The sequence below is a fragment of the Manihot esculenta genome, chromosome 6, assembly GCF_001659605.2.
Source record: "Manihot esculenta cultivar AM560-2 chromosome 6, M.esculenta_v8, whole genome shotgun sequence".
In the NCBI taxonomy this organism is placed as follows: domain Eukaryota; kingdom Viridiplantae; phylum Streptophyta; class Magnoliopsida; order Malpighiales; family Euphorbiaceae; genus Manihot; species Manihot esculenta.
The window spans coordinates 1787821-1802768 of record NC_035166.2 but is presented as its reverse complement, the minus strand read 5'-3'; the positions used below and the strand labels follow the sequence as shown (position 1 = coordinate 1802768).

Here is a 14948-nt window from a genome sequence, read left to right as displayed (position 1 = left end):
GAACTAATTTCCATGTGTGAGTAGATTGTAAAGCTTGATATTCTTCAAACATTGCCTGGTTCCAACCTATGTGTGCAAGAGCACTTTTAACAGTCTTGGGTTCGGGTGGAACATCAGAAGATATTGACACATGCAAAGCATAACGGGGATTTGGTTTTACAATACCTGATTGTGACCTGGTGATCATCGAATGTTGAGGGTGCGGTGCCGCAATCTGATTCTGATCGTTTGAATTCTCTGCGGGAGATGTGATAGCTGAAGTAGACAAATTCTAATTGGAGGTTCCAACAGCTGAGGTCAACTGTCCTTGGTCAGTATGAACTGCTGAGGGACTGATCGCCGAATCAACGGCAGCTGAAATTACTGGTGAGGAGTCACTGAAATTGGGAGTTGAAGATGGTAATTCGGAGTTCGCAATTTGATTAGTAAGAGAGGCTGCATCTGTTGGTGTATTGGCATCAGTATATGCTGCTGAATTTGATGAAATAGAAGTTGAAGATGTTGCAGGTTCGTGATCTGTCGTCATGGGTAGTTGCGGCAACAAGTCTGCGTAAAAATCATCCTGTTGTGGAGTGTTATTTGCTGGTGGAATAGCAGGTGCAGAATCTGTTGTTGTGGCTTGAACAGGTTCATGTGGCAGTTCAGGTACGAGGATAACATCCTGCTGTTCTGTTGATGTACTAGAGGCACTTCTCAAAACCATACTCTCATGCTCTGCTGTAATATTTTCTGGTAATGTAGAAGTACCTGCACCAGTGACAGAACTTATAGAAAAATTGTTATTCTTAGATGGGGGTAACCATGAATCTATAAGCTGGACAGCAAACAGTTTATTAGAGGATGCAGATTTATAAGGAAAACTTGTTTCATCAAAACTCACGTGCCTAGATATTATTATCTTCTTAGTTTTAGGATTGTAACATTTGTACCGTTTGTATTTTTCACTATATCCTATAAAGACACATAAGCACGATTTAGGGTCGAACTTATGATTTCTTGTGTCCCATATATACGGAAAATACTTAGATCCAAAAACTCGCAAAGAACTATAGTCAAAATGAGACCCATGCAATTTATAATATGGTGTGTCATGTCCTAACACAGAAGTGGGCAATCTATTTATTAAAAAAACTGCAGTTTGAAAAGCCTCAACCCACATTGACAACGGCACATGACTATGGTACATCATAGTTAAGCCTAATTCACGGATGACACAGTGTCGTCGTTCAACAACACCGGTTTGCTCAGGTGTATAAGGACAAGACACTTGATGTTTAATTCCCTGTGCAAGAAAATGCGAAGATAAAGCAGTGTTTAAAAACTCACCTCCACCATCGGAGTGAAAAATTTTGATGTGCTTACCAAATTGGCGGAGCACATATTGTTCAAAAGCTTTATATGCAGCAAAAAACTCAGATTTTTTCCTCAGGGGTATTAGCCATGAATATTTAGAATAGTCATCAACCAAACAAGCATAATATTTAAATTTTGCAAAAGATAGAACAGGGACTGATCCCCATAAATCACAATGAATTTTTTCAAAGACAGAGGAACTATTATTTGTGGACAAAGAAAATGAAAATTTACTCAACTTCCCTAACTAGCAACTATCACATAAAGATTTAGAATGCAAGGACCCTTTTACATCAATTAGGTTCTTATTAAATAAAACATAAATTGCAGATGATTGAGGATGTCCTAATCGCTGGTGCCATATGGCCGCAGTACCAGTCTTAAACCGATTGAAAAAATACGCTTTGGGTGCACCAGTCAAAATATAAAGATTATGTTTCCGTGGCCCTCGTAGCCATACCTGTCCTGTTTGTCGATCCTTAACAGAAATAGAAACATTAGAAAATTCACAATTGACAGGATAATCATCAGTTAATTGTCCAATAGACAACAAATTCTGTTTTAGAGCAGGAACTGATAAAACATTTGAAATATATAATTTATTTTTCTGTTCTATGGAAGCCTTCCCAACGCCATCGATAGATAGAAAAGTTCCATCTCCTATGGTTATGGAATCAGGTCCATAATAATCATGAAGCTTATGTAATAGCTTTTTGTTACCTGTCATATGGTTCGACGCACCGGAGTCTGCAACCCAGTCAGTGTCAATAACATCATTATCCAGTGTGAGGGCAATAAGAGCTGGAGCAGGGCTGTTCAATTTATCTTGTGGAATCCACCAGCAAATTTTGGCAATATGTCCATCCCTATTGCAGTATTGACAAACTTCATTCTTGTACGATTCCCGTTCGGCTGGTGTCATTCTTCTACGCCCTGCGGGAGGAGGTCGCCGCTGAGGGAGGCTTGGTTCCTTGTTCTGTCTTTGTCCCTGTGTCTGCTGAGCTTGGAAGCCACGCCCTTGAGAGTTGAATCGAGGACGTCGATTCGAAGAAGAATTTGAAGAAGTCTGTTGATTTCCATAGAAAGCCACGTGAGAAGCAATTTGGTCAAGACCTGTTTCAGTTTGTATGGAAAACCACATATGTCGCTGATCGAGATTCTTAAGTTGGGAGACTAGCTCATTATACGTTGGTCGCGGTGGCTTGAGCATCGTTGTGGTGAACGTGTCGTATTGGGGTCCCAGACTGGTAAGAAGACAAAATACTTTCTCTTCATCGGGTACTGTTTTTCCAATTGCTGCTAAATTGTCACAGATCTCTTTAAACAATCTTAGGTATTCTGTGATGGACCGACTTTCTTCTTTGCGAAAGTAGGTCAATTGCTGTCGGAGGGTAAATACCCTTTCTTGTGAATCTTGGGCATACGCATCTTTTAAAGCGCTCCAAACAGTATGAACAGTTTTTAATCCGATGACAAGGCCGAGTGATTCCTCGCTTAATGTTCCATAGATCCATCCATGAAGTAATCGGTTGGACTTTTGCCATGCTTTGAATGTGTCTGATTGTTGAGGTTAATAATTTTCGGGAATTGGGTTGGGAGGGTTATTGAATTTCTGATCCTCAGGAAAGCCACTAACAAGGTGATCTGACAGCTCCTAACTTTCAGCTAAACTCAAAACTTGTTCTCTCCACAGAGGATAGTTTGTTTGTTTGAGTTTCAAAGTGACGAAATAGGCGACATTCAGATTTGACGAAGCCATGGTGAGAGATCGTCAAAGCTCTGATACCAAGACAACAAAGTGAAAAAGAGATGTTTTTTTACGAATATATATATTCGTTACAGCACACACATGATTTAAATAAGAGAATTGATAACTAAAGTTGCCTATTGAATAGGAGAGAATAATGGAAAAATATCACCAGTAAGTGAACGAATCACCCTAAGAATCCTAATCACAAGACTCATTCAATTGTTCAATATTTAAAAAATTAACCCTTATCACTCCAATACTCAAGCCTTAGCACAACAGCCTTATTACTCCTGAGAGGTGGAACCATCCTTATGACTCCCTGAACTAATATGGTCTCTCTACAAACAAATTTGGAAATAAATGTAGGGAGCAGAAAGAATGTTTTCTTATTATTTTGCTCAGTATACATGTAGCTCCTTATATACATGCTGGAGGGAATTCATGAAACTGTTGTAACAAATTTCCAGCTATACTTTGAACTATACTAATAAACATTTGGCATTTTATTCTACAACCTTCTATGATATTCTAGTGTTTTATTATTTACAAATAAATAATAGTTATACTAAATATATTTTCATGCCTCTCAAGTTGTGAGGCTGGTTAGGAGTAACCAGACCTAGCTTGAATATCATGAATTGAAAAATTGTAGCCAATAGGGATTTTGTAAAAACCTCTGCAAGCTGTTGCTTTGAGGAAGTGTGCACTGTTTGAAGGAACCACTTGTGATGCAGTCTCATACCACGTGACAATCAATGTTTATGTGTTTACTACCCTCATGAAATGTTAGGTTATTGCTTATGTGTATTGCTGCTTGGTTGTCGCAACACAATTTGATGGTCTAAGTAGGAATTATTTGGAAATCTTGAAGCAAATATGTAATCCACTTCAATTCACATACGGTGCTAGTCATACTATAGTACTCTGCTTCTGTTGAGGAGTGGTTGAATTTGGTCTATTTTTTTTTCTTTCCAAAAAGATAAGGACAGGTCTAAGAAATATACAAAAACCAGTTATGGATCATCTGCTCATGGTACATGCTACACAGTCTATATCGCTGTATGTTGTGAGTGAGAAATCAGAGGATACAGGAAGAAAAATGCCTTTTGAAGAACAACCACGCAAGTATTTGAGGAGGTGAATTACTGCCTGACAATGATCCATGCAAGGTAAATGAAAGAACTAACTTAATTGTTGAACAACAAAAGTAATGTCAGCATGAGTCAAGTTGAGATATAAAAGTTTGCTAATAATCCGTCTATGTTTCTCTGAATCAAGCATTGGTTCTCCCATATTTGCAGTAAGATGAAGACCCTTTATCTTAGGGAATAGATTTGACTTTGCTTAGAAAAGATGTGTTTCTTTTAACAAATCTTCAATATATTTATGATGGCTAAGGAATAACCCAGAAGAATGAGCAAGTTTAATTCCAAGAAAATATTTGATATATCCAAGGTCTTTCATAGTTAGCTCATCATCTAAAAATTTCTTGGTTGCAATTTAGGAGTCTTCATTCATTCCAGTAATTAACATGTTATCCACAAACATAAGCGATGCTTGAAAATTCCCTTCATGAATTTTTGTGAACAAATAATAGTATGAAGGAGACTGCATTTTGAATCCAAATTCTTGCAAATTTGAGGTGAAATGTTGATTCCATTGTTCCGCTTGTTTCAAGCCATATAAAGACTTAATGAGCTTACAAACCTCACCAGGTTTAGCTTTAGTATAGCACTCGGGTGGTGATATGTATAAATCCTCTTCGATAAACTAGTGTAGATAGGAGTTATTAACATCAATATGATGTATTGGCTATCCTTTTACTAAGGCTATGGCGAGGAACAATCAGACTGTCACTACCTTAGCAATAGGTGAGAAACTATTAACATAATCGATTCTTGCAACCTGGTTGTAACCCTTAGTTCATGCATTGAACCCACTGAATGTCATCTTTAGCTAATTGGAGATGTGAATAAGGTTCTTTGATAGTTGAAATGATAGCCATAAAAGCTAGACAATGAGGAGAAAAAGATGGTTCAGGAACTAGCATACATGCAGAACCATGAGCAGAAAGACAACCATTGGAAGAGAGTTAAATATTATTGTATGAGCTACAAAATCTTCAACCCATGCAAGTCTAGAAGTGGGTCTTGTGCTTCTGCGAAGCTGTTGTACAGGTTGGTTTCTTGTTGTGGTGTAAGAGATTCCTGTGTATCTAGGTGAGATGGTGTAGTGGTTATATCCAAACCTGGTTGGCCAAAAGGAACATGATCAGTGACAAGAATATTTGGTAAAGGAATGACAGGTGAGGAATTGGTTTGTTGGGACTGAAAATGGAAAATAACTTATAAAAGATGATATTTCTGGAGGAAAACAATCTTTGAGTTCGAGGATCATGACTTTTTATGCCTTTTGCCTTGAGCTATTCCAAAAAATATGCACTTAATGGATCTGGTTCCAGTTTAGTTTTATGTGGCTTGGTGTTGGTGATGAAACAAAGACACCTAAACACTCGGAGATGGTGATATTCTGGTAGTTGTTGATGTAATACTTCAAAGGATATTTTCCAATTTAAAATAGAGGAAGGTATACGGTTGATTAAATAGGCTGCAATAGGTATGGCTTCTGCCTAAAACATTTTGGGCAAATGGGATTGGAAGAGAAGTGCTCAAGTGACTTATAACAAGTGATTGTGTTTTTGTTTTACTATCCCATTTTGTTGAGGAGTGTATGAGCATATCTTGTATGAGCATATCTTTTGATAAACTATCTCATTATCATGAAAAAGTGATTGACAAAGGTGATTTGTGATTTCGATTCCTCTGTGCGTATAATTTTCACTTTTTTTTTTAAACTGGGTTCTGACTTGGTTCAAAAACATGTCTAAGTGATTTCTGGTTTGGCTTTTATCCTTCATGAGGTAAACTCATGTACCGCTACCCGATTTCGGCATATCAGCTTCCATTCCAAAAATTGCCAAGTCTATCACCCATGTTACAACCGCTACCCGATTTCAACATAACAGCTTCCGTTACAACAATTGCCAAGTCTATCACCCAAGTTACAACCGGTGGCTGATTTCGGCATAACAACTTACGTTGCAAAAACTGCCAAGTCGATGTTACAACCGGTGTCCGATTTCGACATAATAGCTTCCATCCCTAAAGCTACCAAGTCTATTACCCATGTTACACCCGATGTCTGACTTCGGCATAACAGTTTCTATCGCAAAAACTCCCAAGTCTATCACCCATGTTCCAACCGGTGCCTTCCGTTGCAATAACTGCCAAGTCTATCACATATGTTACAATCGGTACCCAATTTCGGCATAACAACTTCTATTGCAAAAACTACCAAGTCTATCACACATGTTCCAACCGATGTCTGATTTCAGCATAACACCTTCTATTGCAAAAACTGCCAGGTTTATCACCCACGTTACAACCTGTATCCGATTTCGACATTATAGCTTCCGTTGCAAAAACAGCCAAGTCTATCACCCATATTACAACCGGTGGTCGATTTCAACATAACAACTTCTATTGCAAAAACTCTCAAGTCTATCACCTATGTTCTAACCAGTGCCTGATTTCAGCATAACACCTTCCATCGCAAAAACTGCCAGGTCTATCACGCGTGTTACAACCGGTGCCCGATATTAGCATCACAGCTTCCGTCGCAATAACTACCATGTCTATCACCCATGTTAAAACTGGTGCTCAACTTCGGCATAACAGCTTTCATCCCAAAAACTGTCAAGTATATCACCCACGTTACAATCGGTGTCCGATTTCGGCATAATAGTTTCTGCCGCTAAAACTGACAAGTCTATCACCCCCGGTACAACCGGTGTCCGATTTCGGCATAATAGTTTCTATTGCAAAAACTGTCAAATCTAGCACCCATATTACAACCGGTGACCGAATTCGATATAATAGCTTCTGTCACAAAAACTCTCAAGTCTATCATCCATATTACAACCGGTGTCCGATTTCGGCATAACAACCTCCATCACAAAAACTGCCAAGTCTATCACCCATGTTACAACTGCTACTCGATTTCGACATAATAGCTTCCGTTGCAACAACCGCCAAGTCTATCACCCATGTTACAATCGGTGCCTGATTTCGGCATAACAGCTTCCGTTGCAAAAACTGCCAAGTCTATCACCCATGTTACAACTGAGTGTCCAATTTCGGCATAATAGCTTCCATCCCAAAAGCCTCTAAGTCTATTACCCATGTTACATCCGATGCCCCATTTCGGCATAACAGCTTCTATCACAAAAACTGCAAAGTCTTTCATCCATGTTACAATCGGTGCCCGATTTCGGCATATCAGCTTCCGTCGCAATAACTGCCAAGTCTATCACATATGTTACAACCAGTACCCGATATCAGAATAACAGCTTATGTTGCAAAAACTCCCAAGTCTATCACCCATGTTCCAACCGGTGCCTGATTTCGACATAACACCTTCCATCACAAAAACTTCCAGGTCTATCACCCACGTTAGAACCGGTACCCGATTTCGGCATAACAGCTTCTGTTGCAAAAACTGCAAAGTCTACCCATGTTACAACCGGTGCCCGATTTCGGCATAACAGCTTCCGTTGCAAAAACACTTAAGTCTATCAACCATGTTCCAACTGGTGCTTGATTTCGGCATAACACCTTCTATCGCCAAAACTGCTAGGTCTATCACCCATGCTAGAACCGGTACCTGATTTCAGCACAATAGCTTCCGTTGCAAAAACTGTCAAGTCTATCACCCATGTTACAACCGGTGCCCGATTTTGACATAACAGCTTCCATTGCAAAAGCTCCCAAGTCTATCACCCATGTTTCAACCGGTGCCCGATTTCGGCATAACAACTTCTATTGCAAAAACTGCCAAGTCTATCACCCATGTTCCATCCGGTGCCCGATATCGGCATAACAGCTTCGGTCGCAATAACTGCCAAGTCTATCACTCATGTTAAAATCGGTGTCCGACTTTGACATAACAGTTTTCATCCCAAAAACTGACAAGTCTATCACCCGTATTACAACCGATACCCAATTTCGGCATAATAGCTTCTGTCGCAAAAATTGCCAAGTCTATTACCTACAGTACAATCGATGCCCGATTTCGGCATAATAGCCTCTATCGCAAAAGCAATAATCAATTCAAAGATAAAAAAAATTATTTAAAGTTTATCAAATAAAAATAATAAAATTATTATAATGCTTAATTAAAGAAAATTGATCCGTTGTCACCAAATAGTAAGCCGTATATTGACAAAAAAATAAAAAATTTAAAACTTTATTTATTTATAAAAAGTAAATTTTTATTGGAAAAATATTTTTTAGATAAGATAATTTATTTTTATTATTTAATTTTAATTTAAAAATAAAATATATTAATAAATTTATATATAAATTTTAATAAAAGTTTTAAAGTGTAAAAGATAATTTTTTTAAAAAGAAATTTTTTTTAAATAATTTATTTTTTTAATCGAAAATATATTTTTTATTGACTTACAAGTATTTACAGTAAAATAATGAGACATTTAAATAAATCGGATAAGCTAAAATGAATTTCAAATTTATACTTAGTATATATAGTTGATATGAGCTCAATAGTATCCAACACTCTAATTTGTAGGTGAGACAAAAGAGATCCAATGGCTCAATGACATCCATAATACTAACGAACTACAAGCAACAATACGTTACTTATGACCTTTTTGGATATCAAACAGCCACGATATTGCTCTTCCTCTTCACTTCTATTTTTTATCAAACTCACCACTTGATAATATATAAAAAGAAAATATTGTTGTGTGACACACGTTGATGTGATTTGAAAGAGACGAGCTAACCTTTTTATCTGGTCTAGACAGTCCAACTCATAGGGGTTTGAAGATCAGGCCATTAGCATCCCTGATCTCCCAAATACTTGGAACGAGCAGGACGACCTCTTCAATACTCGTGCCATACAATAGCAATAAGTATAAAGACAATCGATCTCCATGCGATAGTCGACCCTTCTAACCCTCTCCAAAATATTAAATACACGTGCAGAAAGGCTGTCTTGCCACCTAGCATACCTGTCAAAGGGTATGGGCTCAACGACTTTGCATTGATTAGTCGTCTGCTAGCTACCTGACATATCTGCCGCATCACGCCACCATCCAATCTGATGGGAGGTAAAGCAGGGAATTGGGATACAAATATCCCACAACCAACCTCGCCAAGGCAGCTCTCACTCCTAGACTCCCTCCACTCTTAAGCTCTCATCACATATTTCACTCTCCCTTAGAGGATTTAACTCATGGAAAAAGCTAATCTCTCTCTCAGATATTCACCGAAGAACACTTAAGATAGAGGTCCTTTGGAAATTTTTTGAAAATACTTTACTATTTTATTTTCTTTTATTTCCTCTTTATATTAATAAATCTCAGATAATGCTTAATCTAACTTAAGTGTTGGAGGATTTCCACCGGAATATCTCCGGTGGACCCCTGACCGTCTTTTCTATCTTACAAGTTCCCTTTTTCAATATCAAACATGAAAAGAACTAACTAAATTAATCATGGATCAATGGCCGACCCATTGAATTGAGTCCCTGTCCAGGTATCCAGATATGGAATACCGAAAGGATCTCACTTTATCATCACTGAATATCTCTGGTGAACTTTCAAGAGATACGAGTCCCTTTTTTTAATTAGAAACCTTAAACTATAGATATAGAGTACTGTTAAAATTGTGAAGAGAGCGCTTTACTCCATTAATAGATTTGTTGGGTGTGAATCTGAATTGGTTGAGCCGATGACTAACAGAAAGAAACAGAAGTCAAGATAGAAGAAAAAACTTAAATCCAATCCGATCAACGAGGTGGGGCTAGACCAAAAGTTTTCCACAGAATTTAATTTTGTCATTTCCTTTCAACTAATTGAGCTTTTGCATTTTCAATCTTGGTTTAAGTATTGATATAGATGCTTGTAAGAATTGCTCAAAACACACGATTCCTCAACTTGTCAGGCAACCCTTGACTTTTGAAACTTGTTTAAAAAGAAAGGAAAAGTCAAGTCCACATGTTTCTTTCCAAAACATTAAGACAGAAACCTCAGAACATGTTCAGAAGTCCACATAATTGTCAAAGATCATTGAAATTCCAACATGAAAGCTGAAAAAGGTTTTCTTCTTCCCTTCCTTTTAATGATCATCCATTTTGCAGTTTCTGCTTCTATGGACACCATAGCCATAAATCAAACCATTGAAGATGGCAGCTTTCTAATCTCTAAAGAAAACAATTTTGTGCTTGGATTTTTCAGCCCTGGCAATTCCAAGTATAGATATCTTGGAATCTGGTATTACAAATTACGAGAACAAGCTGTGGTGTGGGTAGCAAATAGGAACCGTCCTATCAATGGCTCTTCAGGATTTCTTTCAGTTAACCAATATGGAAATCTCGTTCTCTATAGCAATCATAGCGAAAAAGTTTCAGTATGGTCTGTAAATGTCACACGGGAAGTAACAAAGACAGACACTTGTTGTGTAGCTCAACTCCTGGATTCAGGAAACTTGATTTTGGTCCAAGAAAGAAGTAGAAGGGTTGTGTGGGAAAGCTTTGATCAAAATTATACTAAAATTATATGTATAATTTTCAATTTTACTAAAATTAATTAAAAAAATTGAGATTTGATTAAAAAAATATAATTTATCCAAAATATTTTATATTCTTTATCATATATTATAAATCGAAAGAATAATTTTTTGAAGAGAGAATTATTATTTAGTTCTTATAGTATGGAGTAATTTATTAATTGATTTCTTAATTTTTGAAAAATTCATTAAGACCTCTATAACGTTTTATAAGGTCGATTAGTTGATCCTCTATTAATTTTAGTCGTTAATTATCGCAAAAAAAGTTAAAAATTCTCCTAATACGGAAAGATTAAATATTAAATAGTAAATTTTTTAAAATCTGAAAAATCAACTAATAAATTTTTTTAATATATAGGGATTAAATAATAAAATATTTAATAAAAAACTAATTAATAGAAATTTTAAAACATTAGATATTTTTCAAAATCGAGAAACTAATAAATAAAATTTTCCACATCAACTAATAATTTCTTTTTTCAAACATATTTGAAGCGCAAAAATTAGAAAAGATAAAAATAAAAGTTGGACCACTACAATTAATAAAATTGGACAACTTGATCGCAATCCTAGACTATTGGAAATTGGGTAAAACGAAAGGAAAAGTCAAGTTGGGAAACTGGACAACTACTATTAATAATGTTATTGTCAAGATATCAACAGAGAAACCTCAAACTAGGTTCAAAAAATCAATGGATTCAACTATGGTAGCTGAAAAATGTTTTCTCATTTTCTTCCTTTTGATGATAATCCATTTTGCGCTTTGTGCTTCTATGGACACCATAGCCATAAATCAAACTATTGAAGATGGCAGCCTTCTAATCTCCAAAGAAAACAATTTTGCACTTGGATTTTTCAGTCCTGGCAATTCCAAGTATAGATATCTTGGAATCTGGTATTATAAAGTACGAGAGCAAACTATCGTATGGGTAGCAAACAGAAATCATCCTATCAATGGCTCTACAGGAGTTCTTTCAGTAAATCATTTTGGAAATCTCGTTCTCTACAGCAGCGGTAGCCAAAAAGTTCTAGTATGGTCTGCAAATGTCTCTCGGGAAGTAACAAAGACAAACACTTGCTGTGTAGCTCAGCTCATGGATTCAGGAAACTTGATTTTGGTCCAACAAAGAAGTAGAAGAGTTGTGTGGGAAAGCTTTGATCATCCTACAGATACTCTCCTACCAGGAATGAAACTTGGGTTGAATAGAGAGACAGGGATTCACCGATTCTTAACATCATGGAGATCAACAGATGACCCTGGAACTGGAGACTACGTGCTTGAGCTCAATCTAAAAGGATCACCTCAGGGCATTCTATACAAGGGTACAAAGCGATATTGGAGAGGTGTCCCATGGCCAGTAAAAAGTTATATTAATGGAAGGAACTTCAGTTTTGTCGATAGCCAAAAAGAGACATTTGTAACCTATTTTCCTGCTGATGTTTCTGTTATACTGAGAACAAAGTTGGATTATTCAGGATTGATTATACATTTAACATGGCATGAAACTGAAGGAAAATGGAAAGAATTATGGTCAGCTCCAAATAAGTATCAATGTCAGACATATGGCCATTGTGGTACTTATAGCAAGTGTAATCCTTCATATCTTTATCGCAAATTTGAATGTGATTGCTTACCTGGGTACGAGCCTCAATCTCCAAGGGCCTGGAATATTTTGAAGGATGGGTCAGGTGGGTGTGTTCGAAAGCGAAAAGAATCATCTTCTTTGTGTAATCAAGGAGAAGGATTTGTGAAAGTGGCAACTGTTAAGGTACCTGATACTTCAGAAGCAGTTTGGTTGGGCTTGAATATGAGTCTTTTGGATTGTGAATTGGAATGCAAGAAGAATTGTACATGTTATGCATATTCAAGCACTTCTATTTCTGGAAAAGAACCTGGGTGCTTGGCATGGTATGGTGAATTAATGGACACTGTAATTAATGTGGAAGAAGGAAGTGACATCTATGTTCGTGTTGACGCCCTCGAATTAGGTAATTTGTTCTTGCTCTTCACTAGTTATGAATAAAACCAATATGGATGATCTTGCCTTTAACAATTTCTCTTTCTTTTCTTCTTTTAAATTCCAACAATCACAGCTGAAATTACACAAAAATCAAATGGATTTTTGGAGAAGAAGCATTTGTTGGCTATTTTCTTGGTATCTATTTTTTTAGCTTGGTTCGTAATCATTTTATTTGTGTATTTGTGGTTCAAGAAGAAAGGAAAAAGAGGTAAGAAAAAACCTTATTGTTTATGCAGTTTTTTTTTTTTTTTTCATTCTAAATTGTTTTATGATGGAAATAACTTTTGCTGAGGAAGTGAGGAATGCAAAATTGCTTAATACAATCAAAGCAAATGAAGATAGAGGTGGAGTGAGTAATCCAGAGATTGCATTTTTCAATCTCAATATAATACTTGCAGCGACTGACAATTTCTCTCCGGCTAACAAACTAGGCCAAGGTGGTTTCGGATTGGTTTATAAGGTATATGTAATTTATATGTCATTTGAGATTTTCAGAAGAATGCTAACTCTAAATCTCATTACATAGAGTAAAAAGGTTGTCTTATAAATATGATTGTAGGGTCAATTGTCTAATGGCCAGGAGATCGCTGTGAAAAGACTATCTAAAACTTCGGAGCAAGGAATAGAAGAATTTAAAAATGAAGTTTTGTTAATTGCAAAACTTCAACATCAAAATTTGGTGAAACTTATAGGATGTTGCATTCAGAGAGAGGAATCAATACTAGTTTATGAATACATGCCAAACAAAAGTTTGGACTCGTTTATTTTCGGTAAGTCTTATCTATATCCTATTTTATTTGAGCATTGTGTTCGATAAATTATCTAATTCTATCTATTTAAGCAATAGATTTATAAACATAGACGGTAGAAAATGGTACTAATTCAAATGTAAATATTTTTATTAGATGAAACAAGAAGGTCAATTTTAGATTGGAGAAAACGCTTTGATATTATCGTCGGGATTGCTCGTGGAATCTTATATATTCATCAAGATTCTAGATTAAGAATTATTCATAGAGATTTGAAAACAAGCAACATCTTATTGGATAAAGAAATGAATCCAAAAATTTCAGATTTTGGCCTAGCTAGAATCTTCAAAGGTGATCAAACTCAAGAAAAGACAAACAAAATTGTCGGAACATTGTAAGTATACCTAGACACCTAGTAGCAAGACATATGGAACCACTATTAAGGATACCATTCTTTCTTGCATTAAAATTGTATTTTCCATATGCAGAGGGTACATGTCACCAGAATATGCGGTATTTGGAAAGTTTTCAACAAAATCTGATGTCTTTAGTTTTGGGATCATATTATTAGAGATCGTTACGGGAAAAAAGAACAATAGCTCTTGTCAAGGGGATTCTTACCTAAGCATGGCAGGAAAAGTAAGTTAAGAAATTTGGTAAACTATTACAACTTAAAGATTATTTTAATTGTTAGTATTCATCTCATATATGCTGATGTTACAGGTGTGGCATTTATGGACAGAAGAAAGAGCATTAGAGATTGTTGATTCATCAATGCAAGAGTCTTGTTCTGCTCATGAAGTATTGAGATGCATTCAAATTGGGCTCTTGTGTGTGCAAGAAGATGCATTGAAAAGACCAAGCATGTCAGCTGTTGTTGTAATGTTGAATAGTGAAATTAGTCTTCCTTCTCCTAAACAACCCCCTTTCATTTTTAGAAAACCGATTACTAGTTATAACTCAGCAATAACGAAAAATGAATTTTATTCTGTAGATGAGGAAACAATTACTGAGTTGGTATGTCGTTGAATAATCAATATATCATCAATTACATAAATTTTTAGTATAGGGATCTATGATATTTAGTAGTAACTGTTAAAGCTACATCGTTTTACTGTTTATTATTATTATTTTATGTTGAACATCTAAACTATGTTGTTTTGATGGTATGAGCTAAACTCTCTAAGCACATGTTGTGCATGTGGTACTGTCTGGTATAAGAGGAAACTGTAACAACCCGAAATCGGACCGCTATCGGCGCTAGGATCCAGATCTACTTAAGGTCGTCGGGACCCGTAGCCAGCCTAACATAGATCCTGTATACCTATTAAATCTCATACATGATCATACATATACATAAAAACTTTTAAACTTTTTCATTCACCAAACTTAACCTGTACATTCACCATAACTATAAACATAAAAC

The 14948-nt window shown here is 36.3% G+C and overlaps 1 protein-coding gene across 2 annotated transcripts; it reads left to right on the top strand.

The window, feature by feature from the left end:
- Positions 1-11407: 11407 nt before the first annotated feature.
- LOC110617183 (G-type lectin S-receptor-like serine/threonine-protein kinase RKS1) lies at positions 11408-14615 on the top strand. 2 transcript variants are annotated; one of them, XM_043957487.1, is made up of 7 exons: positions 11408-12741; positions 12847-12981; positions 13070-13233; positions 13333-13543; positions 13847-13916; positions 14011-14161; positions 14246-14615. In XM_043957487.1, exons 1-7 carry the CDS (start codon positions 11445-11447, stop codon positions 14549-14551), a joined length of 2334 nt encoding a protein of 777 aa, XP_043813422.1. In that variant the 5' UTR covers positions 11408-11444; the 3' UTR covers positions 14552-14615. The 2 variants fall into 2 exon arrangements, with proteins under 2 accessions (XP_043813422.1, XP_021615501.1); XM_021759809.2 differs by having other exon boundaries at positions 13679-13916; positions 14246-14614.
- The last annotated feature ends 333 nt before the right edge of the window (positions 14616-14948 follow it).